This window comes from Equus quagga, chromosome 1, assembly GCF_021613505.1.
Source record: "Equus quagga isolate Etosha38 chromosome 1, UCLA_HA_Equagga_1.0, whole genome shotgun sequence".
NCBI lineage: Eukaryota > Metazoa > Chordata > Mammalia > Perissodactyla > Equidae > Equus > Equus quagga.
The window spans coordinates 182,971,040-182,996,526 of NC_060267.1; the positions used below are offsets into that span (position 1 = coordinate 182,971,040).

General features: G+C 39.1%; 1 protein-coding gene across 1 annotated transcript; it reads left to right on the plus strand.

Annotated features, from left to right (window-relative positions):
- The first annotated feature begins 427 nt into the window (after positions 1–427).
- Positions 428–14,814, plus strand: LOC124242101 (arylacetamide deacetylase-like). Its single transcript, XM_046666692.1, has 5 exons — positions 428–1,746; positions 4,485–4,707; positions 7,139–7,208; positions 9,954–10,125; positions 12,591–14,814. The coding sequence occupies exons 1-5, from the start codon at positions 1,609–1,611 to the stop codon at positions 13,185–13,187; spliced, it is 1,200 nt and encodes a 399-aa protein (XP_046522648.1). The 5' UTR covers positions 428–1,608; the 3' UTR covers positions 13,188–14,814.
- Positions 14,815–25,487: the final 10,673 nt, after the last annotated feature.

A 25,487-nucleotide genomic window follows, 5' to 3' on the forward strand; every position in this document is an offset into this window, starting at 1 on the left:
AAAAAGCACCCATGCAATTTAACTGTTTTTGTCAGCATGCCGCTTAAAAGCAGTCGACTGCATGGAGCACGTTAAAGGTTTTTTATTGTCCTTTTTGCATATCAGTGTTTCCTAATCTTACAGCAATAGCACATAAGATTCCAGTAATATAAAATGCTCACTTAGAAAACTTTATGAAATTACAACAATAAAGAGATTAAGGAACAATCCTGCGGTGTTAAATTTAAAATCATTATAAACATTTTTTTTTTTTAAAGATTGGCACCTGAGCTAACATCTGTTGCCAATCTTCTTCTTTTTCTTCTTCTTCTCCCCAAAGCCCCCCAGTCCATAGTTGTACATTCTGGTTGTAGCTCCTTCTCATTCTGCTATGTGGAATGCCGCCTCAGCATGGCCTGATGAGCGGTGCCATGTCTGTGCCCAGGATCCGAACCAGCAAAACCCTGGGCCACCAAAGCGGAGCGCGCAAACTTAACCACTGGGCCACGGAGCTGGCCCCTCGTCTATTTTCTTAAATCTATATTTTCTAGCTCTGTACCCTAAAATGGCCTGGCATCAATGAGTATGTCTAGTGCCAATTTTTTTTTCTCTACTTTCATTCCTCACTAGAGGAAACCAGAACTCCTTGAAGAAGTGGTTTGTCCAGGTCTCAGGTAGAGAAAATGTGGTTATATAGAAAAAAGATAGAGCAGGAAATACACTAAGGTGTCAACAGCAGTGATCTCAGTAGAGATGTGATTTATATTTATTATTTTCCTTTTGTATTTCCAAATATTCTCGGAGGTATATATAACAGGCCTGGGGGGGGAAAAGTTGTTTTAAAAGTTTTCTATGTACTTTCTTAGACACCTGGATTTTTCTGGCTCCAATATTTAAACTTATATGACGTTGGCCAAGTTATTTAACCTTCTGAAAACTCATTCTACTCATTGATGGGAAGACAATAATACTGGTCTTGTAGGTTTATGGTTTGGACTGATGTAGATTACATATACAAGTCATTTAGCATAGGGCCTAGATCGCAATGTAAATGATTCATAAATGCTCTCTATTACTGTTATCATTATCACCGTCACTATTTGTATAACTCTTCTCTCAAAAAATGATCAGGCTTAATTGCTAATGTTTCTGTTTCCTGCAAGATAATGTAGATTCTGCAGGGCAGAGATCATGGCTGTCTTGTTTCCTACCCTCTCGCTTTAAAAATGTGTATGTCTGTTTTCTCTTGTTCTGTGGTAATTTACTGTAGAAAAAAGATTCTGCAACACGTGTATTTAATATGGACTATTCTCTTTGCATTAAAAGACTCTTTCCCAAGCTATTGTTCAATCCCTGTTTGTTTACTGGAATACAAATAAGAGTGTGTAGTTCACACAGCTTGCCCAGGTCTCTGTGATTCACTGAACCTTGAACGCTTACTCAGTGTGATTATTTCTGGATAGCCAATGAAGGGTAAACCTTTTGCCAGCCCCAAAACTAGGTGAGCAGCTCTATATTCAAAAAGGAAGATAAAGCCTCTGTGTGGAGCTGAAACTCAGTACACTGTTCCTGCATATCAAGTAAGTTTACTCTGTGATTTGGAAGACAGAGGAGCGTAGGAGCTGCATCATGGGAAGAAAATCACTGTACCTTCTGAGCGTGGGCATCCTCTTAGCGTATTACGTTTACACACCTCTCCCAGAGAATTTTGAGGAGCCATGGAGGATGATGTTGTTCAACACATATCTGAAATCTGCAGTGCATTTGGTAAGTTTGGGGTTTTATGCATTTAGAAGTGCAGATGCAACCATTTAATCTGGAGAATTAAGTTTTTCAGGATTTGGGGGTTTTTTCTGTTTTTTTTTTTTTTTATTGATTCACTTTTGAAAAATAAATGCTGTATTTTTTGTCTATTGACTGTTTAGAAGTGTTGCTCCCTTGTTTGTTTGCTTGCTTTCTAGTTTATATATCAGAATCATGTTAAACAGTATCAAGGAAAACAAGCGAGGAGGCATTTGAGTAGCTTTTACTAAAAAATGCTTTGTTTAGGGAGCATTAACGTCATGAGAGTGTCAGTTGTTTGAAATGCCTATCTTAGAGGTAGTTTGCTCTGTAATTTTGTCAACAAGTCAGAGATCATCTGACTCTGTGGCACTCTGCTGGTTACAGACTTTTCTGCAATCCTTTTGGGATCCAGAGTCTAGACTAAGGGCCTGTCAGTAAGTTCTCAAGGAAGTGCCCTGTAAGCAGGCAGGTTGGCATGTGCCCAGGGTTAACCATGAGAGTCATGACACTCAGAAAAGGAAGGGGGCACCCTGGGGTGTCCTGGCAACTGGCTGCCTGCCTGAGCGGCTCTTGGGCTCACCTGCAAAAACAGGGCAGATCTCTCTGCCTCCTTGGGGATGTTTTCCCATTACTTCTTTGATTATTGTATTCCCTTCAGTCTCTAAAAGTCTCTTTCTAGAGACTGATCTTTTATTTCTCACATTGAACAACTGAACTATATTAAATCCTATTGGAAAAACAAGGAGTCTGCCGCCACAGAACTTCCATTCAAGTGGTGGAGAAAAATAACAAACTAAAATCAAATGACTGAATAATTCATGAGCATGAGCAGTGCCTAGAAGGAGTCAAGCAGGAGGAGAAAAGAGTCATTCAGGCAAATGGCAGGAGCAGGGCTGTATGATCAGAGAAAGCCCCTCTGAAGAAGAAACCCCTGATTTGAGACCAGAATGATGAAAAGGAACCAGCCACCTAAGTGTTAAGAAAGAGTGTTCCAGCAGAGCCAGCAACAAGTGCAAAAGTTCCAGCTGCAAAACAGTGACAAGTTCAAGAAATCACGTGAGCCAGTGGGATTGTGGGGAAGTTCTTGGAATTTAGCGAGGAGAGGCTGGATGTCATGTCACGCATGCTCTGTGGGCAGTGGCAGGAGGCTTTGATTGAATTCTGTGCGCAGAGTAGAGCTATCAAAGAGCTTCAAGAAGCCAAATAATTTTTTTCTCATATTTCCTTTCTTTGCTCTGCAATCTGTGAGAGGATTTGGTTATTGTTTCTTTGAGTCTTGCTATTAATTACTTTTTAAAAATTCATTTAAGCAATTCTATTTCTACGTTTTTGAGCTTTTCTTCTTCTCCAGTCGCCTTTTTTTTGCAGTCTGTCCACCATTTGTGAGCGTAACATATTTTCAGGGCTCTCAGAGGATATACATTTTAAAAATTGTTTCAACGTCTTTTCTCATTTTTGATTTACCTTTTTGGTTTGTTGGTTTGTTGTTTGGGTAGTGAGTTATTCTCTTGATTTGTCTTGTTTTTCCCGATTAGTTTGGCTGGCTTCCCTCACATGTCTGGCAGTCTTTGAATATCTTTTCACATATTTATTTATTATGCTATGAACATTAAATCAAGACTCAAACTACTGGATTTCAATCCTGGTAAATACGACTCACCAGCTGTGTGACTTTGAACTACTCATGTAACCTTCCTGGGCTCATTTTCCTCTTCTCTGAATATATAATATTACCTACCTCATGTGCAGGCTAGTCATTAATATTATTAAGATTAATCCACGTAAAGGGCTTAGGACACCGACTGTTCTAGAATGAAAAGATGGGATGCAGGTGGCAGGCTGGCCCTCCCTTTTTGTCCCGCCCATTGCTTCACTCCCAGTGTGACCCAGCTTTATAGCTGTACCTCGGGGGATCCATAAGGGCCTCCCTATCTCCAAACTAAATTAGTTTCTCTGTCTGGAAGGGTTTTTTGATTTTTAGTTTAGCCAAATTCTTCAGAAAAGGCCTTACTTTTTTTTTTTTTTTTTTTAAAGATTTTATTTTTTCCTTTTTCTCCCCAAAGCCCCCCCGGTACACAGTTGTATATTCTTCGTTGTGGGTCCTTCTAGTTGTGGTATGTGGGACGCCGCCTCAGCGTGGTTTGATGAGCAGTGTCATGTCCGCGCCCAGGATTCGAACCAACGAAACACTGGGCCGCCTGCAGCAGAGCGCGCGAACTTAACCACTCGGCCACGGGGCCAGCCCCAGAAAAGGCCTTACTTTTAAGACTTAGATAAAATTGCACTTCCTGCTTGAAAACTGCTCTCCGTTTGCCACGCCCAGGGAGCTTTTGTAATCATGTGCTGTCTGCTCCCAAAGTACATGTGCAGAGATGTAGGGATGTATTTACATTGTTTTTCAAACAGTTTCTTCTTTGTCTTTCCCACTTAACTCTGAGGTTCTCGAGAGCAGCCTTTCTCGTGCTCAGCTGTGTAACCCTGAAGCTTAGTGCGGAACCTGACACATTTTTATGGAATAAGGACTAACTGAGCACTCACTCTCCTTTTTAACAACCACTGTAGGCACAACTTCTGACTTCTGGTTCTTCTAAAAGGACCAAAGAGGGTTCATGAACAAGAATTTAGTTCATTTCACTTGAGCTTATTAAAGGACAGCGTGTACTTGTTCATAGCTCTCTTTGGAACTTGAATTCCAAGGTGGGTGTGAATTTCGTTTTTAGGCTACATTTCTGGAGATGCTGGGACTCAACCATTTGATGGATTCCATGATGACTGGTATGAGTTTTGATGAAGTTCCACCAACCTCAGATGAAAATGTCACTGTGACTGAGACAACATTCAACCATATTCCTGTCCGTGTGTACGTGCCCAAGAGGAAGTCAGAAGCCCTGAGGAGGGGTGTGTTTTACATCCATGGCGGTGGTTGGTGTTTGGGAAGTGCTGGTAAGTGAATGCTTTGAAAAATCTCTATCACTAAGATAGTTTGCAAAAATTTTATTAGAAAACAGCGTCTCCAATAGGTATACAGGGCTCTTCTGCCGGGACACTGCAGTCTCTTTCGTCTTCTCTTGCTTTGTTCTCCTGCCTAAGTTTTACTCTTCTTTGAAGCTTCAAATTATTCTCTTCCACATATACTTTTCTCTTCAATCCAGGTAGAATTGAGAAGACAGTGTTTTCATATTTATTGCAGCGACTCTAAAAGAACAGACTTTGCTATTTCTGCGTTTCTCCGTCTGATATGAGAGGACCAGCTGACATGTCAACCCATTTACTCACATATTTGCTACATGACTGGCAACATTCTAGGAGCTCTGGATCTGTCTCTTTGAATAGACAAGACTCCCTGCTTCTTGGAGCTTACATTCTAATGGAGATAATCTCTAATCACTGGATAAATAAATAAAGCACACAGTGTGTTTTTAAAAAAGTGATAAATTTAGCAAATAATAGACCAGTGTAATCAAGATTGAATGTGCAGGTTGCAAATTTCTTGATGAATAGGATTATAGCAGAAAGAGGACCATACTTAGAAGTGAAAGCACTGGTTTAAAGGTCCCAGTTGTGTGACTTTGAGAAAATCACCTCACCCGCCTGAGTCCCAGGGTGCTTGATACTCACCTGCTTACCTCAGATAAATGGGATACAGATCAGTTAAGGAAATGGAGATTGAATTGGGCTCTAATTAAGAACTCTGAGCTCTCTCAGAGAGGAAGAATAAATTAGTCCAAATAAGAAATGTTACAGGCTTGAAATTAAGCAAAATTTTCAATTGATGTGCGAAGTTAGGAGGGAAGGAGAGGAGAAGAAAGAGAAAGATTGAGAGGGAATCTAAGATGATTGTCTTGCTTCTGATGGGGGGACTGGGAGGGTGAGGACAGATGCCTGAGGAACAGAGACATAGCATTGGCTGAAAGAATAAGCAACCAGCAAGGCACTGAGAAGTGGCCAAAGAGGTAAAAAAATGAAAAGAAAGCCAGAAGAGGTGAGAGTCTCAAGAAAGAAAGATTAATAAAAACTACTGAATGGTGTAGAGGTGCCAAGTCAGGACAGAAGTATGTCTCTTGGGTGTTGAATTTTTTATGACAATATTGTTGCGGACAGATTTGACAGAACATTCACATAGAAATGCATTGCAATGAGCAAAAAGTGAGAGGAAAGGAAATGGTAAGAAGGATTGATGGCCTTAAAGGGACTTAGTTAAGAAAGGAATAAGCAAGAAAATGATAAATTGAAAGGAGAGTTAAGTAAGAGCATTTTGTATTATTTTATTTTTTTTATGTGGGAAAGACATGAGCAAGTTGGTAGACTGAAGGAAATGAAGGCAATAAGTAGATGCGTGCTAGAATAGGTGGGCTTCAAGCGTTGACCAATGAGGAACATCCCAGAGGAGATAAGAGGGAAGGAGAGTCAGAGCAGTGGTAAAGTATTGGATATGGATAGGAGGGTTGGAGACGGTTAAGAAGAGCATCAGGGGGCCGGCCCCGTGGCCGAATGGTTAGGTTCAGGTGCTCCGCTTCAGCGGCCCAGGGTTTTGCCAGTTCGGATCCTGGGCATGGACATGGCACCAATCATCAAGCCACGCTGAGGCGGCATCCCACATAGCACAACTGGAAGTACCTACACCTACGATATACAACTATGTACTGGGGCTCTTCCGGGAAAAGAAGGGAACAAAAAAAGAAAAGATTGCCGACAGATTTAGCTCAGGTGCCAATCTTTATTAAAAAAAACTAGAAAAGCATCAGTCTTCCTCCTAGACAAGAGAAAAAGAGGCAAAGACAGAGCTCAGCTAGATACATCTTTAGGATAGCAGTGTGGATGCAAGCTGTAAATGAGGGAGTTCCAACTCTGTGTGTTAAGGGGGCATAGTTCTACCCCCCTTATTTTCAGATGTTTTTCTATTGTCCCATGCAGATTTAGGGGGTCCTTCTATGTTACCACAATTCTGTTTATATCTCCTTGGCTCACTTATCTAACAGCACATTCGTCAAGTCAGTAACTTGTCTTTTTGTCTTAAATACTCATCACCTAACACAGAGTCAAGTCAATATCTCTTCCAGTAAGGGAGATGAGATTAGTCTTCCGGAGAATAAAGCTGGCTCAGAAGAGCCAAAGACAAAATGTGAAGGACAAAAGATAAAGAGAAGAACAGCGGTGAGGAGGTTCTATGTGAAACTCAGATTCTACTGAGTTGTGGATGGGTGGTTTCCTATGGATAAGTCCAGCACTTCATTTGTCTCCCTGGTATTTCTGTGCAGAGCAGATGGAGAATTCTCAGAATATAAAGCAAGCACAATGGGATTTTTGTGAAGGAAATATCCTGTCTTCATTTGTCCATTTTCACTAAAGTCCTGCTTTTTTCCTTTTATTTCAGCTTTAAAAGGTTATGACTCACTGTCAAGATGGACAGCAGACAGACTTGATGCTGTTGTCATATCAGCTGAGTAAGAGCTGTGTTTCTTTGTTTTCAGACCAGATGCCTTACATGCCCACAATCACTCAACTTCATTGGTCGATGCATGATTATGCCAAAATCAATGTTTCTCAGATAAGATTAAGTAGGTGATAGAACGTGAAGTCTAGACTACTCGGATCAGAGTCAAGAAAGAAAATACGTGTACGTATGTGTGTGTATGCTCTTAAGGCAAGAAGGAAGAGCTAAAAGTAAAGGGTTTTTCACGTAAATTTTAACTGTGTTATCCATGGACATAATTACTTGGACTGGATTTCCTCTCAATGTTACACTGACAATCTTTAGGATGAGTGCCTTGGCGTCAAAGAATCATCTATAAAAGTGTGTCATAAATGGTTCCTACTTGAGGTGGTTATTGTGAAGATGAAGTGGTAACATTCCTGGAAGGGACTCAGCCCAGTGACTAACACTTGATTAGTCCAAACAATTAAAATGTATTATCAAACTAAACAAACCAAGCCAATAAGTTAGTGTAAAATAGCATGTTAGACCAATAATCCGCACTTGAAAAGAACACTTAGGGAGAGTAAAATCAGGTGGTGAATTAGCAGGCAGACCATGTCAGAGCCGCATACGCCTGTGTAAACTTCAACTTCAGGAAATGAAGGAAAAGTTAAGAGTTAACGGTCGTGGCCATTTATCAAGGTAATTCATTATTATAAAATTGAATTATAGTCATATAGTGATTAGAATAAAAATTTTTTAAATCCAAGCTTATGCAAAATTTTGTATTCCAAGTTTATTTTTAAAGATGATTTTCTTAAAGCTGCAAGTCAAATGACACCGTTAAGATACTCACCTATGTTTGGTTCATTAAATTACTAAAAAATCACACATTCTTGAAAAATGAAATATGCTTTCAAATTTTTATGCAAACACAGGCCTTGCCTTTTAATACACTTATTTTATTTGTATTAAAGGTAAATGACACTCTTTAAAAATTCAATAATTTTGACTCTAAAATTATAATGGCCAATAAGCACATGAAAAGATTCTCAGCATCATTAGCCATCAGATAAACACAAATCAAAACCACAATGAGAATTTCACACACACAATTTCACGCACACTAGGATGAGCATAATAAAAAGATAGATTACAAGTTTTAGCAAGGAAATGGAGAAATTGGAACCCTCCATAATGCCGGTGGGAGTGTGAAAGGTGCAGCCACTTTGGAAAAGCTTTTGGCTGTTCCTCAAAGGGTTAAACAGAGTTAGCATATGACTCAGCATATTCACTCCTTGATATATATGCAGGGGAAATAAAACATATGTTTACAAAAACGTGTATGTGCATAGCAGCATTATTAATAAAACCCCGAAAGTGGAAAAAGCCCAATGTCCACTGACGCATGAAAGGATAAATAAAATGTAATATACCCGTATAATTGAAAGATGAATGCTCATTGTCAATAAAAAGGAATGCTATAACATGGGTAAAGCTTGAAATTAGTATGCTAAGTGAAAAGCCAGTCACAAAAGGCCACCGATTTTCTGATTCCATTTATATGAAATGTCCAGAGTAGGCAAATCTATAGAGACAGAAAGTAGATTAGTGGTTGCCTAGGGCTGGGGGTGGAGGATGAGGAGAAATGAGAAGCAACTACTAACGGGTACAGGGGTTATTTTTGGGGTAATGAAAATGTTCTAACATTGATTGTGATGATGGTTGCACAGCTCTCTGAATACACTAAGAACCATTGAACTGCACTCTTTAAGTGGGTTAATTTTATAGTGTGTGAATTATATCACAATGAAGTGGTTATATTAAAAATTAAGAAAACATATATGTGCATATTAAACATTAAGAGAACATATATGTGTATATAAGAATGTATTTCTTTAATCCAAAATATATAGACATCTACCAATTAATAGAAGTATGGAGGAAAAAGCTCAAAAAGACAACGTACAGAAAAGGAGATCCAAATCACCAATAAACATACGAAAAGTTAGTTTACGCCAGGAAAGTACAAATTAAAATGACAAGGAAATACTTCTATACACTCAGTATTATAGCTAAATGAAAAAGACATAAATAAGAAGTGTTGGTGAGAAGATGTATTAACAGGCACTTTCATAAACTTCTGGCTCAAGAATAACTTGGTACCACCACCTTGCAAAACTCTTTGACGATATTAAGTACAGCTAAGCATATACTCTGTGACCATCAATAACACTTACAGGTATATGTCAGCAAAAATGCATACGTATGTTCATCAAAAAACACGTGCTAGGATATTCACAGCATCACTGTTTGTGAAGGTCCAAGAGTGCAAACAACGCAAATGCCCATCAACATTTTGATGGATAAGTGAGTTGTGACATAGTCACACAGTAGAGTATCCGACACGAGGTCAGAAGCACACAGCAAAGGGGATGAGGCTCCAAATCGTCATGGTGAACAATGGAGGCCAGACACCTGGGAGTACAGGCCGAATGATTCCATTTGTTGAAAGGGCAAAACCAGGCAAAATTAACCTACGCTGTGTGTCAGGCTGGTGGATGCTTCAGGGCTTGGGGAGATTAAATGGAAGAGAGCTTCAGGGAGGGCTCTGGCAACCCTCTATTGCATGGTCCAGGTGTTGGTTATATGGCTGTGTTCCATTTGGAAACTGAGTTGTACACTTGAGATACATGCATTTCTGACATGCGTATTATGCTTTCATAGAAAGCAAAAATATAAGTGACATGAAAAGCATGTTTTCTCTCCACAGCTACAGATTAGCCCCTAAGTATCATTTCCCAACTCAATTTGAAGATGTGTATAATGCCTTAAAGTGGTTCTTACATGAAAAAGTTCTTGCAAAATACGGCGTGAACCCTGAGAGGGTTGCTGTTTCTGGAGACAGCGCGGGAGGAAATTTAGCGGCAGCAGTAACGCAACAGGTACGATGCTCATCATTTCTAGGTTTGTCTTTTTTTTTTAAATAGTCTACTTATAAACAGTACTTTAATAAATATATTAAAATGTAAATGCAAGTGCAGACGGTCCCTGACTTAGATATTTCGACTTTACGATGGTGCGAAAGCGGTGTGCATTCAGCAGAAACCATACCGGGAATTTTGAATTTTGATCCTGGGCTAGCGATATGCAGTACAATGCTCTCTTGTGATTCTGGGCACGGGCAGCCACAGCTCCCAGTCAGCCATGCAATCACGAGGGTAAACCACTGATGCACTCACAACCCTTCTGTACCCACGCGGCCATTCTGTTTCTCACTTTCAGTACAGTATTCAATTAATAATGTGAGATACTCAACACTTTATTATGAAATAGGCTTTGTGTTAGATGATTTTGACCAACGGTAGGCTAACGTCAGTGTTGCAGGCGTGTTTCTAGTAGGGAGGCTGAACCAGGTTGCTGGGTAGGTTAGGCAAGTTAAATGCATTTTCCACGTAGGAGATTTTCAACTTGAATGGGTTTATGCGGAAGTAACCCCATCCTAAGATCGGGAAGACCTGTATAAGGATAGTGATTTTGGGGGAAATATTAAAGAGAATGTTGAGAAGAAATGTCTAAAATATCAAAATGTGAATCGCTACTCCTGTCATAGGTTCCTTTCTTTCTTAATGAAATGATAATTCTCTAGATAGATTGTTGATTTAAAATTATATACATGTCAGTAAAATATTATACTAGTGAGATGAATGAGTTTATATACTTGTGTGACCGAACACTGATCTTATCACATTGTTAGAGGTGCGGATGGACTCGGTCACCTCCAGTGCGGTCTTCCTGGATTGCCTGAAGAAGCACACTACTTTTAGAAACTAACAGCACATTCAAAACTTTCTATGCCATTTACAAAGAAGAAATATAAAGTATTCAAAAAATTTCTTTGCTTACATAAAATCAGTTGTTTTTATCTGTCACTTAATAATAGTAATATAATAATAATAATACATAGCATATTTTATCCCAGATTATATGTAACATGAGTTTAGTTTCCATGAACAGAAAAAAAAAAACCTGCTATTGATTGTTTAAAATCCAAGCTGTTTTCCCATTTAGCGGTGGAAGCCAGACGGGGAAGCTGCCTGTGGACTACAGGTGTAGAGTCTGGATTTTACTAGTTGATTTTAATTATAAAGGATGGATTTAGAGCAATTAAAAAACATTGCTTTATTTGTCTTGTTGATGATATTCATTTATAATTATTTTACACTAAAAAGGTATTTTGGCCACTAGAGTTTCTTGTACAATATTTCCAAAAGGAAAGAGTGTTATGGTGAGGCTTTGCTGCAACCACAGTGTGGAACAGGAGTTTGAAACTTCCCAGAGCGGATTTCTGACTGTTGCCTTAGGTTTCAGAGTCTGGCAGAAAAACACGAAATTAGACAGCAGAGGACTTGGATTTTCTTGAGAAGCAGTCACTCTACATGTGATCTTCGCCAGTTTACTTAATCCCTGTAAGCACCCACTTCCTCAACTATGAGACGAAATGAGACCTTTCAACTTTACAGAGTTGTTTTTAGGGGCACATGAATAAATTTATATAAAAATACCTGGTAACCTGTAATGATCTTCATAAATGGTCTTCAAAGTGTCCAAAGAGGTCTACTTTGATTATTATGTTACAACATGGATAAACACTATTAGCAAAATATTTGAGGAATCCAATATCTGTATTTTTATGTAGAAGTTATATACATTTTTTTTACAGTATAGTATATTGTGTGTTTTGAAAACATATAAAACTGCATTTTAAAACATGTTTTCAAAAATTGAAATATGTTTTGAATTTTTATTCTAACTTATGGATCACCGTTTCGGCCACTATGGTGTTTGTGCACCTCTCTGCAGACCATTGACCTTTACAAACATGAGCACCTTAGGCCTGATATAGGAAAGAGTCATTTTAACAGAATGTTTCACACAGAAAGCCTGCCCAAATCCCTCAAAATAGGACGTCACTGGCATCAAAGCCAGGTCAGAAATCCCTGTTAAGTGATCCTTTCTTTCCATGGCAAAGCCTACTGGCATAGTAGACTCTTTTAATAAACTCTCATATTAACAAAGGAGTAAAAAGGTCAAATTTATGCATGTTCTTCTGGTTGTCATTCTTTGTAGAAAGGGTAAGACATTAACTTTCTAATTATTGCTTAGATATTTTGCATTATCCATGAGGAGTATGAGACAGATGATTATCCTTAAGTTAAAAGTACCCTTTAATTAAAGAATATCTAGTTCTGGAATCCTATTTTGGATATTTGAAATTTTGTTCAGATGGTGTATTCCAATTACTACTTACGTCTTTCTGAGATTATGAATCTATATATAATTTTGTTACAGTTATTTTATTGTTTTAAAATGAAAATATTTCACGCAAGTAATTTTAATTATTTCTCAGCTCTTAGATGATCCGGATGTCAAGATCAAACTCAAGGTCCAGTCTTTAATTTATCCTGCCCTTCAGCCTCTTGACGTAGATACACCATCATACCAAGGATATTCGCATTTTCCTGTTCTGTCCAAATCACTCATGGTCAGGTTCTGGAGTGAATATTTTACTACAGATAGATCACTTGAGAAAGCCATGCTTTCCCACCAACATGTTCCTGTGGAATCAAGTCAGTTATTCAAGTTTGTTAATTGGAGTTCCTTGCTCCCTGAGAGGTTTCTAAAAGGATATGTGTATAACAATCCAATTTATGGCAGTTCTGAGCTATCAAAGAAATATCCAGGATTCCTGGATGTGAGGGCAGCCCCCCTGCTGGCTGATGACCACAAGTTGCGTGGTTTACCTCTGACCTACATCATCACCTGTCAGTATGACGTGTTAAGAGACGATGGACTCATGTATGTCTCCCGACTTCGGAACGCTGGAGTTAGGGTGACCCATAACCACGTTGAGGACGGATTCCATGGATCATTTTCACTTCTGAATTTTAAAATTGGTTACAGGCTCATCAATCAGTATATTAGCTGGCTAAGTGAAAATCTATAGCAGAATATTTATCAAAGATATATTTTAAAAATAAAGCAAATTTCAATACATCAGAAAATCTAGATGTTAGAAATTGGCCTTTCTTGGTCTCTGTAAGGTCTATGTATAGCATAATGATTATTTTCTGTTTTACTTTTTTACTCTGAGGGATTTCGTTTAGTTTTCCACATTGTGTATCTGGTAATTCAATGAGGTTTTTCCTCTTAACGAATATAATCTTACTTTTTAAAATATCTTATTTTCTTGGATACTCTTTTTGTGTATGTTGGCTACTACTTACTATTTACAATTGCGAGAGGATAAATGCAAGCAAATATTGCTCATCTAAATAATGTCAAAGTTTTAATTGATGTACATTTACAGTCTGAAACACTCCCAGTACCTGATCTAAGTGCCAACTCTGAACATAGTTGCCTCAACACGGTGCCATTTTATTATCACTGTAAATTCTTCTTTTTCTTTGCAACACCTCTAGAATCCAAGTCGCAGGAGTTACACTATTTAATGCTAAAAATCACTGTGGTACTCTGGGGAACTAGCTGCTTTACACTTGGGGAGGAGTTAGAGAAAGTGACATTTAGTAAAGATGGAGGAAGTCTTTAGAATGGGCAATGACCTAGTAACAGCCAGAGACTACAGACGTGGAAGCAACTGACCAATGATAGAAAAAGCACAGAAAAACTTAATCTGTGAAAAGTCCATCCTGACATTGCAGGGAGGAAGGCAAAATAAAGTGGATTGTTGAGGAGCCAGCCCGGTGACATAGTGGTTAAGTTTGCGTGCTCAGCTTCAGTGGCCCAGGGTTCACAGGTTTGGATCCTGGGTGCAGACCTACGCACCGCTCATCAAGCCATGCTGTGGTGACATCCCACATGAAATAGAGGAAGATGGGCACAGATGTTAGCTCCGCAATAATCTTCCTCAAGCAAAAAGAGGAAGACTGGCAACAGATGTTAGCTCAGAGCCAATCTTCCTCACACACACACAAAAATGGATTGTGTTTCAAGGCTGAGCAGAATTATTTGTATTGGCCACGAGCTGTGTGACGTATTCTAACTGTGAAGAAGCACAGCCACAGTCAGTCTTCCAATGGTGCGGGAGCTCCACATGGCCCTCAGGGACCAGGGCTCCTTCTATCTTTGTACTTCAGCACACTCAGTGTCTGTTTTTGTGTCCATACACACAATTATTGTACTTTTGAGTATCATCTGAATATCCTATCTTGGCAGAGATGGAGTATGGTAAAAGCTGAGTCACATTTGAGGCCATTCCATTTTCTTAAGGAACCAGTAGCTATCCCAGAAGCTCCACCCAATAGACTTCTCTATTTTGTTTTCTAGGACTGAGTCACAAGAAATTTTGCAAAACAGAAACTTTGTAGTTGAGCAAATGACATTTTCTTGTGCTGAGGAATAAGAAAATAACAAAGCAACTAGGAGAACATGCTATACATATCTATAGCAGTAAATTGTCAAACAGCAATTGTGGGATAATTTTCTGAGTAAATAAGTAAAGAGAGTTGAGGATTAATAACAAATGTACTGAATATATATATGTCAGATCTATGGTCCCAAATGAATCATCGATGTACCATGTATAAATAAAAGAATATGTTGATTGCTTTGAAGTAAACTCTTGAATGCATCCATGGTTGGTACTTGCTATTCTTTCCTCTGAACTCTCCTTAAGGGAGCGGGTGATGACACTAATATAAATGTTTACAAGCAGACATCTGATTGACCAGAGAGCTGGGGACTCAAATAGCATCTATGATGTTTTCACATTAAGCAAACATTCTCTCTGACAATTAAAGTCATGGGGGCAGACAAGAGGAGTGGGCCAGAGGATCAATTTACTGAGATTTGTGAAACTAACATTCTAGAAGTTTTCGCTATATCTTGATAAGAATGATAATATTTTTAGATCAGTTTAATTGTTAGTATTGTTAGTCAAATTGAGTAGCAGGGATGCAATTTTCAAGCACAGTGATCCCTTTAGGGGGGAAAAAAAACTCCTGAAAATTCCAATGATCTGGCAATTCCACATTCAGATATTTTCTCAAAATAAAATGAAACAGGGCCACAAAAAAGGACTGGCGCAGGAATGTTTATTTTAGCTTTATCCACATCAGCAAAGAATTGGAGGGAAAATTCCTTAACTTCTTGTTTTTTCCTTCTCTTAAACTGCCTACAACTGAAATATAGTACTTACTCCAAGACGTTGCTTCCCTTATTTTTCCTTATACTGCAAGAGCTGGAGGTGAGGTAAGGCTTACCTATTGCTCCTTCCAGACCATCCTCTCTCCTCCACCCTTGTTCAGGGGTCAGCAAACTACAGCCTGCAGGCAAAATCACTTCTGTTCCTGTTTTTGTATAACCCTGAGCTAAGAACGTTTTATTCTTAATAAATAATAATGTTATATAATAATATAATAATGTAATACAATAATGTTATAAAGCATTATGGAAAAAAAAGAAGAGAAAAAAAGGAGGAGGATGGGGGAAACACCTGTGACTTGCAAAGACTAAAATATTTATTAGTTGTCCCTTTACAGGAAAAGCTTACAACACACCATATCTCACTACCTTCCTCGTTGTAGTCATCTGCTGAGCCCACGGACATCTTAGCCCATGTCGTGTCTCCAAAGATTTTTATCTTTGAGTTTACTGTCAATATCTTATGAACGTATTGGTAATCTCAGTATTTATTTAGATAATCCATGAAGCACCCTGGACTCCTAGCTGTTTGGCATGCTCTCCTCCGAGGATCTTGTTCCCTCCTTGAATAAAACACTCTCATGGCCATACCCTGAGATGTATCATGACCAACAACTGTGCCCCCTTCACAATCTCAGTACTAAACACTCCGGTTTATTCCTGCTTAGTCCTCAATTTCAATAATATTTGAAACATATGGATCTTAAAATTGATTGACTATACCAACACTCCACTATTCCTCACTTTTCTCATATAATTTCTTCTCCTTCTTGTCCAAAATATATTCTTTGGTCAGTCAGAATAATCCCCCTCCTGAGTACATCATCAGCTCCCTTGTCTCTCTACTCACCTCCTTGTCTATCATAACCCAAATCTGAATAAACCCGTCTTTATGCCTACTCTGCACTATGCAGCTACTGCCTGTGCAGCTGAACATGGTTGAAGAAAAACAGAGAGGCATGCTAGAATTTGCCACTTTAATCAAGACTGCAAACCATATGTGTGTCCTTAATGATTCCCAGCCATCATACTATGGTTTTCCAGTCAAGTGAGCCTTCTAACCTGCTTAATTACTCAAATCTCCTCTACCTCCTCCTCCATCCTTTATCTCAGCTAATGATCTTGTTTTCTATTTTGCTGAGAAAACAGAAACCACAGAAGCAAAGTCCCACAAGCTCTCACCCCATGTTGACCCCTGCACCGGTATCCTCACCCACATAGTCTAACTCACCACCTATCACTGTAGATGAACTAAGGATTCGCACTTCCATGGAAGCATTGTCTCCCTCTATTTGTGCACTTGTTCCCTCCTCTTTTGGGTTCTCAAGGCATTCCTCCAGGAGTTCTCTCCTTGCAATCCTGCACCGTCAATTTCTCCCTCTCCACTGGATCATTCCCATTAAATTACAAATAAATTTCTTTTTCGCATATCTTAGAAAACAAAAAGCAGACGAAAAAATAACAACGAAACTTTCTTGACATCATTTTCCTCTCCAGCTTCCTCCCTTTTTTCTCTGTTTTCTTTCACAGCAATACTCTTGGGGAGAGTTTTCTGTCCTTGCTGTCTCTGTTTCCTCTCACTCCATGCTCTTATATTTACTCCAATCAGTCCTTCTTTTTTCATGAACTACCAAAATTGTCTTGTCAAGGTTAGCAGTGACCTCTGCGTTGCTAAACTCAAGGGTTGATTCTCAGTCCTCATCTTACTTGATTCAGCCAGTCACTCCCTCTTCCTCGCAGCACTTTCTTCACTTGGCTCAGGATCGTCAAATGCTCCTGGATTCCCTCCCACCTTTCGGGCCACTTGTTCTAAGTCTCTTTTGCTGTGTCTATCTCTGTTCATTCTCAGTGGAGTGCTTCCAGTCTCAGGACTTGGACTTCTTCTCTCTCTGTACTCACTTCTCTGGGGATGGCCCTTGGTCTCAAGGCTTTATATGGCCTATAAGCTGACACCCCTAACTCACATCTCCACCATGGAGCTCCTCAATTCCTGATTAGCATATGTCCAACGGCCTACTTGACAACATTTGGATGTATAAAGACATCTCAAATTTAAATTTCTGATCTTCTACATGAAATAACTCCTACTCAAAGATGATCTCATTTTAGTAAGTGGAAAACTCCAAAATTCCTCCTGTGGGCTCAGGTCAAAAGAACATTAAAGTCAAACTTGATTTCTTTCTTTCTGTGTGTCATATGTCCATACATTATCAAATCCTTTTGGTTGTATCTTCAAAATACTTGGAGAATTCAACCATTTCTTAGCACTCACGGCTAACATCCTCTATGATACACCATCATTCTTCACTTTTATTATTCCCACAGCATCCTAATTGGTCTGGCTTTACCCTATCCCCATAGATACTACTCTTAACACACCAGCCAGGATGGTCTTTTTCAGATGGAAGACAGAACATGTCACTTCTCTGCTCAAAATCCCCAAAAGGCTTCTTATTTGAGGCAGACTGTGGGTCTTTACGACGTCTGTAAGCTAGTTCTTACAATGACCTACTAAGTCTTACACACTATGTAGGCTATCATTTATCTCTTCTTTCAGTTCATATTGATGCAGGGTCGGTGAGCCAAGGAGTCGAAAGAAAGACTTCTTGGACTCTCAAGGTCTGGCAGTAGTGCTCTTTTATTTAGAGAATAGTGTGGAATAGCATGGAGACAGGACCCATAGGCAGTAAAGAGTTGCTGCTGCCACTGCTGCTGCATGAGGACAGGATGCACGGGCAGTCAAAGCTGCTGCTGCCCGCATGGGGACAGGAACCATGGGCAGTCAGAGCTGCTGCGTGGGGACAGGACCCATGGTCAGGTGGAGCTGCTGCTGCCGGCGTGGGGACAGGACCCATGAGCAGTCAGAGATGCTGCAGCTGCTGCAAATGTGAGTTGAGGGTAGGGCTAAATTTAAGGCATAGGTATGTGAGTTATCTCTTTACAAGACAAAGGAAAGAATATGTGAAAAGAGTTGTTAAAATGGTATCAGTGCCGGTAGGGTCTGGTTATTGGGTATACCGTCCTATAACTTTTAGATAAGAATCAAGCCGGATTAAGTAAATGGCAGAAACCACCGCTTAAATATTATCTTCAGCTAAAGATGATAAAGGAGGATGTTGGGGGGGTTCAGTTACATGAGGTTGCCAGACAGTAAACAACATAAGTCCTTGCCTTCCCCATTAAGAGTTTCCAGAGACAAGGCCATCCCGCCTTCCTCCTGGTGCAGAGAGGGAGACATCCCCCACAGATGGAGACTTCCTTCACAAATGCAAATGTCTCTCATCAAAGGGCAAGCAAATTCCACTCCTCAGAGCCTCCTTCTCATCTTCAGTTTTAAAAATTAACCAGCCTAAAATCCTCTTCAATGTTATTGCGTTCTACACTTCAATTCCTCTAGCCTCTTTGACGTTCTTCGAATTCCAATCTCAGGGACTTTGCTTCAATAACCCTCCTCAGATATTCACCTCCTCACATGTCACTTTCTCATGGAGGACTTTTGTCATCACTATTTAAGATCATCTCCCATCTGTCCTGTACCTACCACAGTGCATGATCTGTTTTCTCTTCTTCAAATAGGTCAACCTAATCCCACCTGTTTGATTGGTTCATAGAATGTATTACTCTCTGAGGTGATCTTTTTCCTTTATTCACATAGATTAGTGTTATTGGTTTTATCATTTGCACACCTTGCCATATCTTTACAAGAGGATCATTAACACATAGTTATATCTATGCTTCTTCAGATTAGTCTGTAGCTAGAAGCAGAGAATGTCAGATCTATCAGCTAATTTCTTTCCTCATCAATATTCCCATTTGTATGTGAGAAAATCAAACAAGTAATTCAACTAACAGACAAAATTGTTAACAAAGATATCATTGTTAGAAATTTTCCTATGATTTATTTCACAAATTGGCCACAATAATGAGCAAATTCTGAAATAATGACTGAATTGTTACTATAATAATGAATTGTTACTATAATAATGTCAAAAGTTGGGATAAGTGTTGGAAATGGAATCCTAGTTGTCAGGCATAGTAAACTCAGGTAGTACGGTCTCCATTCATGGAAACAAGTGTCCATTAGTTCTCTTGTCCGTTTCACAAGAGAAAGCAAGGAAACTTTGCAAACAATGAAGCTTTATGCAGATTATTTGTTTACCATAATCTATTCCCTTAGTGCACTTACACACGCTAACATTTTAGAAGTAGCAGAGAGAATTTATTCCATATTGTTAGAGAAAAAACAGCTTGTCTGATCGCTATCCATTTCCTATGAAAAGGAAGTATTCTTCAGTCCACTTTTAGGGAATTTTCTCAACAGTCTTCTCTAACATGGAGTTAAACAAACATTCTTTGGACATAGGATTTTTCCAATCTTACTCTGCCAGCTTTAATTATTTCTTTGACAGTTTATGGACATTTCCTTATACTCAAATATTAGTAGACATCCCTAATCCCAGTTCTAGTTTTCTTTAAAAAGATTTTTTATAGAGCAAGATACTTTCTTAAGTATTCATATTGAAGGAGCACATAAGCTAGAAGGGTAGTTCTCAAACTTTTGCGAGCATCAGAATCACCCAGAGAGCTTGCATATATACCTGGGCTCCAACCCAGAGTCTCCGATTCAGTAGGTCTGGATCAGGGCCAAAGAGTTTGCACTTCCAACAAGTTCCGGAGCAATGTCGATAGTCCTGCTCCAATAATCACATGTCAATGATTACGGATTTTGATATTTTCAAATTTAGTGTGAAATAAGAATCATCGGAGAGAGTTCTTTTAAAGAAAAAATTCTGGGATACCATCACCCTGAGTTTTCATTCTTCCAGAAGCCCCTCAAATGATTCCAAATAAAGAACATTTTGAAATAAAACCAATCTGGTGACAGAGAAAGAGAAAAATCAGCCACTTCAGTTGATAACTGAAGATAAAGATGATAACTCTATATAAGTTGATATAGTTGATAGCTGTAGATAAGGATGCTATTATTCAGTGGAGAGAGGGGGAGAGGCATACTGCCAAGGAACCCTTCAGGAGACTCGGCACTTGCCCTGAATTTTGGCCAAATAAGAATGCGCATTTCTAAAAACTTCCGCAGTGATGCTGATGCTTGTGGTCCAAAAACCACCACAAGTGACTACTGATTTCAACGTCTCTTCAAATTTAGTGTGAAGCATGAAACAGTTAACTACCTAGGTACCTCAGGCAAGTGCCAAGCTTCCTGGCTCTGCCCCAAAGCTCTACAGTTCCACTGGGGATGGCGTATCATGTAGATCATCAAGTGTTAATTATGCTTAATTGTCCACCATATAAACCAAACCACACCTTCAGTCAGAACATGTTTCTGATGTACCTCAACAGCGTAAACAACATTTAACGCTCTGCAAAATAACCACTGCCAATACTGTGGCGGTAAGTATTCTTCCTAAGAGCCTAGCTCAGGCTGGCTCTCGCCCCAAGTGTGTGTGTTGGGGGAGGAGCAGGAGAGCTCGACCTGCAGAAATACCCAGTGTGCTAGGAAGATGCTCAGTGTTCGGAAATTCACCAGATTCCAGAAGGGGCATGAGGCACAGGAGCCAGAAGAAAGGATTTAGATTTCCTCTGTGCTCTAAGCATTTTAACCTGGACCAGAGGAGAATCTGCCTAGCAACCTATCAGAAGGAAACAGAGGGGAAAAAGCCACAAAGTTGTGGCTAGTGGACACAGAACATTTTAGCGCAAACAAACACAGCAGCTCTTTGTCATCGAATGCTGGGAAATCACCCACGACGGTTCATTGTGCTACATAATTTATACTTACCCTTCTAGTCTTTAAAATTTTACATATTTTGGCATGCCTTCTTCAAGTTTTTTTTTTTATATATTAGAGTTTAAACTGGAGTCTAATCTTGGGTAGGCACTACTCTAGACGGGACTGTCTTCCCAGGACTGGTGTTCACTTGTTTTTCTTGGGTAGGGCTGCAATTATTTCTGATGGTATTGCTAGAATTCTCAGCTCTTCCCTTTCCCTAGGCTCTGGGCTAGGGCATCATTAGACAATAAAAATAGAACCCTTTTTGGAAAGCCTAAGACCCCTTAAAACTCAAGTCCTGTATAAAAGACTGTAGAATTCTGACCGGAGGCTGAATGTGGGCTTGCCACTCATTTGTCAGTTTCTTGAAAATGGGAGATTATTATTATTATTATTATTGCTATTATTATTATTATTTTGGTATGTTTAAGGCTCTGAAGAAGATGGGATGCCTACATAAGAAGAATGAACATTCATTCTAGCACTGTTTTCTCTCAGCGAACATCTCTTGACTCCATTTGGAGGGCGTCTCTCAGTAAGAGATCTCTTTTGCAAGTAAAACCCTAAAAAGCTGACTCTTTGTCAGACAAACATACACTCCAGTTTGTCTCTTGACAACATGCTGTCACTCTTCTCTTCCAAATTGAAGCCTCGGATTCTCAGAAGGCCTCGACCTCCTGTAAGTCCTCATGAGGTGAGTCACTCTTCCGGGAGCCCCACGATTATGCCAGTGACAGGACCCAGCACGCCTGCAGGCTCCTGCTTCCGAGACCTGGAGAGAAAGGTCCTGATTGCTTCTGGATGGGCCAAGCACACCACTATGATTCATGTCATCCAAAAAGGGACTTCATGTTCTTTTTAACTCTAAGCTACTGAAGCTGAAAGTTCCATTCTTCTGATCCTAGCAGAGCCTCCAACATTCTGCCGCCTGGAGATTAAACTCCCTCCCTAAAAAGTGGCTGAATTTACGGGATGATCATGATTTATCAGCGTTTGTCTCGGGCTTTAAAATTCTATGCCTGAAAAAGAACAGAAGGTTAGAAAATGTAATTCCTCTTTTTCAAACACTTCTCCCTAGCTTGCGTGAGGTACAATCATTTCAGCAAGACGAAGTGTGCATTGGCTCCTCAGCTATGAACAGGGCAAATTCCAGCACTCTGTCTCCTGCACGCCTTTTATCTCTAGGTCAAGATGCACGGTGTCTAGTTAGATCTAACCACAGTTTTGCATCTTTAAAGATCTTTATTTTATGAATTAAACACCAAATTTAAACAAGTTTTTTTTTTTTTTTATCGAACAGAAGAATTGACAACGAGATTAAGTTGTGACTACTTAGAATGTAGGAGGCATTATACCTGTACTAGAGTTCAATTAGAAATTTGGAATTGGAGACAGGGGCTAGTTGAAGAGCAACTCTCATACTTTATAATAATTTAAGTGACATACCTCACTCGAACATCTGTGGGCTGTTAGATGACTTCCACCTTTAAGTCTAGCTGAATTTAGAAGCAATAGAGATAAACGTATTAGCTAACTCATTTATTTATAGTAGATCAAAAGGTTGACTTCAGTGAAGACCTTTTGAATATTCCTTTAATCACGCAATAGTGAATTTGTCCTTCTTGTGCCAGAGAATGGCTTTCAATGGCTTAGTCTCATAGCTGTTACACAAGGGCTATCATTTCTAGATAGATGAACACACAAACACAATACCTCTTTGAAAAAATAGCTCCTCTTGGAAAATACTTTCCCAACTAATCAAATGATCTTCAAGCAAATATAAAGAGATGTTTAAAAGTTTTAGTCAAACTATGAAGCCACAATAAGAACGAGAGAAATACAAGAGTACTCAAACCATTTTTTTTTTTAAGATTGGCACCTGAGCTAACAACTGTTGCCAATCTTTTTTTTCCTGCTTCTTTCTCCCCAAATCCCCCCAGTTACATAGCTGTATATTTTTTTAGTTGTGGGTCCTTCTAGTTGTGTCAAACCATTTTTTGTTAAAATACTGATCTATATAATTGGTACAAAAACAAATAGGGCATTAGTTATGACTAATATGACTCTAACTTTCTTTTGAAAATAAGCAAAATATTATAAGGAAAATTAACTAGTGGAAAATAGCGGAATGGAAACTATGAAAATTTACTCCTCCAGCTTAATGTATGACTTCAACACAGTTATTCTCTCTCTTAGAAGAAAATAAGAGCTAAGATACCCATGGTCAACTGAGTTTAGTTTTTTAGTGCTCAATCAATCTTCCAATATTGTTAAAGAAACTAGGAAATTGCTTCCACAGTCAAGAGAAAATGAGATAAAATTCAGTAAAAAGGAAATAAATAAAACCGGATCATTCAGTTTGAAGGTGGCTTTTCACCAGAGGAGGATAAGAGGCTACAAATTGAGGATTTTCTTTCGTTTGTTCTTGGTCTGTCCCCTGGTGGTGGTCTCCAGGAGGCTGTCACTCACGTGAGCTAAAACAGGAAATTGATTAACAGTCTCGTAATAGATCTCCAATAAGATCAAGTTTTAATATTTCTTTTAAAGCAGTTTAGAAAAACGTCTCAGCCAGCTTCAACTGAGCAAACAAAAAATATTTAAAACTAGAAATAAATACCTCAAACCAACATCTTTGAATAAATTGAAGGAAGATATTTCCTTTAATTTCGAAAATACTTTTTAAGAATGAAAATGCTATATAACTATAGACATTTCAAGAATTCAAGATTTTTTATGTCTATGAACTTAATAAAGATAAACTTTCTGAAGCGACTGTCAAAAAGTGCTCTGTGGAGCAATTTGGATTTTTTGCATCCATTCAACGTCCTGTGCATAGATTGAAAGCATTTCATTATCACTTCTTTACAAAATAAACTGCTATGATGACCTGAGAGAGGAAGAGGCACGTTAAGGAGCTACTGCCACTTGTTGTCTCTGGAAGCTGGTGTGATGGAGATATGGCCAACCAACCAGATGTGGACTCCATTGCTGATGCTGTCGTCATTTCCTGATTTGTCTAAACTTTAAATGTCAATGTTTGTAGGTTGTCAAAGGTGTACAGTGACAACTACCTCCTGCCATATTTTATAACTAATAGGTCAATATTGATGATGGTTCTTAAATTCTGAGTATTTAAACAGGTAATCTCTAAACTGTAATATTATCGATCAATATTATTCTTGATTTAGCTTCTTATTGCCTATTCCATATCTTTCATTTTATTTTCTACATTGCATGAATTAGGAGATTTGTTCTTGTTTCGTGTTCTTTTTCGGCTGGGCAATGGGTTTTAGCTTTTCATGTTTGAATGGGCAAGTGGATTCTTAAACGAAATGAATAAGGAAAGAGCAAACACAGATATTGCACTTAATGACAATACTACTTTCCCAAGTGGTGCTCTGGGAATCAGTACGACCATAACCTTTAAATAAAGAACAATGCATTGTTCCAAGATGGAAAGCAAAGGAAATCCAGGTGACCACAAAGCCTGCTATCTGCACGCACAAGCACACGCCTGTGCAACCCGGTTTCTCACCAAGGCTTCTCCCTCTAACTCCCTGGAGACCCTGGACAAGCCCCCCCCCCTCACCTCTTTGTGTTTAGCTTTCTCACCTACAAAACGATAGTGTAGGAGCTGGTCGGCAATCCTAGAACCGAGGTCTACAGATCGATTTCTAACGTCCGCAAGTCCTCCAGGAGAATTTTTAAGTATTTTTTTCACAATCATGATAATCTAAATACATATGCAAATTGTGGATAATTTTCATGACCACCTTATAACCCAGCACAGCCGTGGAGCCAAAACCTAAAGCAGGGCCTTTGAATTTGTAAAAAGAGTTTCTCAATATATAGTTTGACAATCTTTGTGATCCTCAAAGGTATTTTTGATAGTCTACAAGTGCTCAAATTTGAGAAACATTTATTAAATTCCTTTCGGCATTTAATAATTTATTTTAAAATACGATATCCAGTTGCTTTACACGGAGCTACCAGTAGAAGGCAGCACAACACAAAAGAAAGACCAATTGGTTTTTCTCTATTAATTTTGGGAGCTCAGCTCCTATAAGCTTCAAAAGAAGCAAACGGATTTAGGAGACTATAAGGCAGGGGGTGTCCAAAGCAGAGCTGTGACAATGCTTGTGAAAGAAAAGTGAGAGCTTCCAGGAAATGTTCGACCGAAGCACAATGAGGGTGATGTGTTGTGCCCCCTGGCGGGCTAGGAGGATGAGACGCCTGAACTTGGAGAGAAAACAAAAACTAAAAAATAAAATGTGTATGTGATATTATTGATACTCA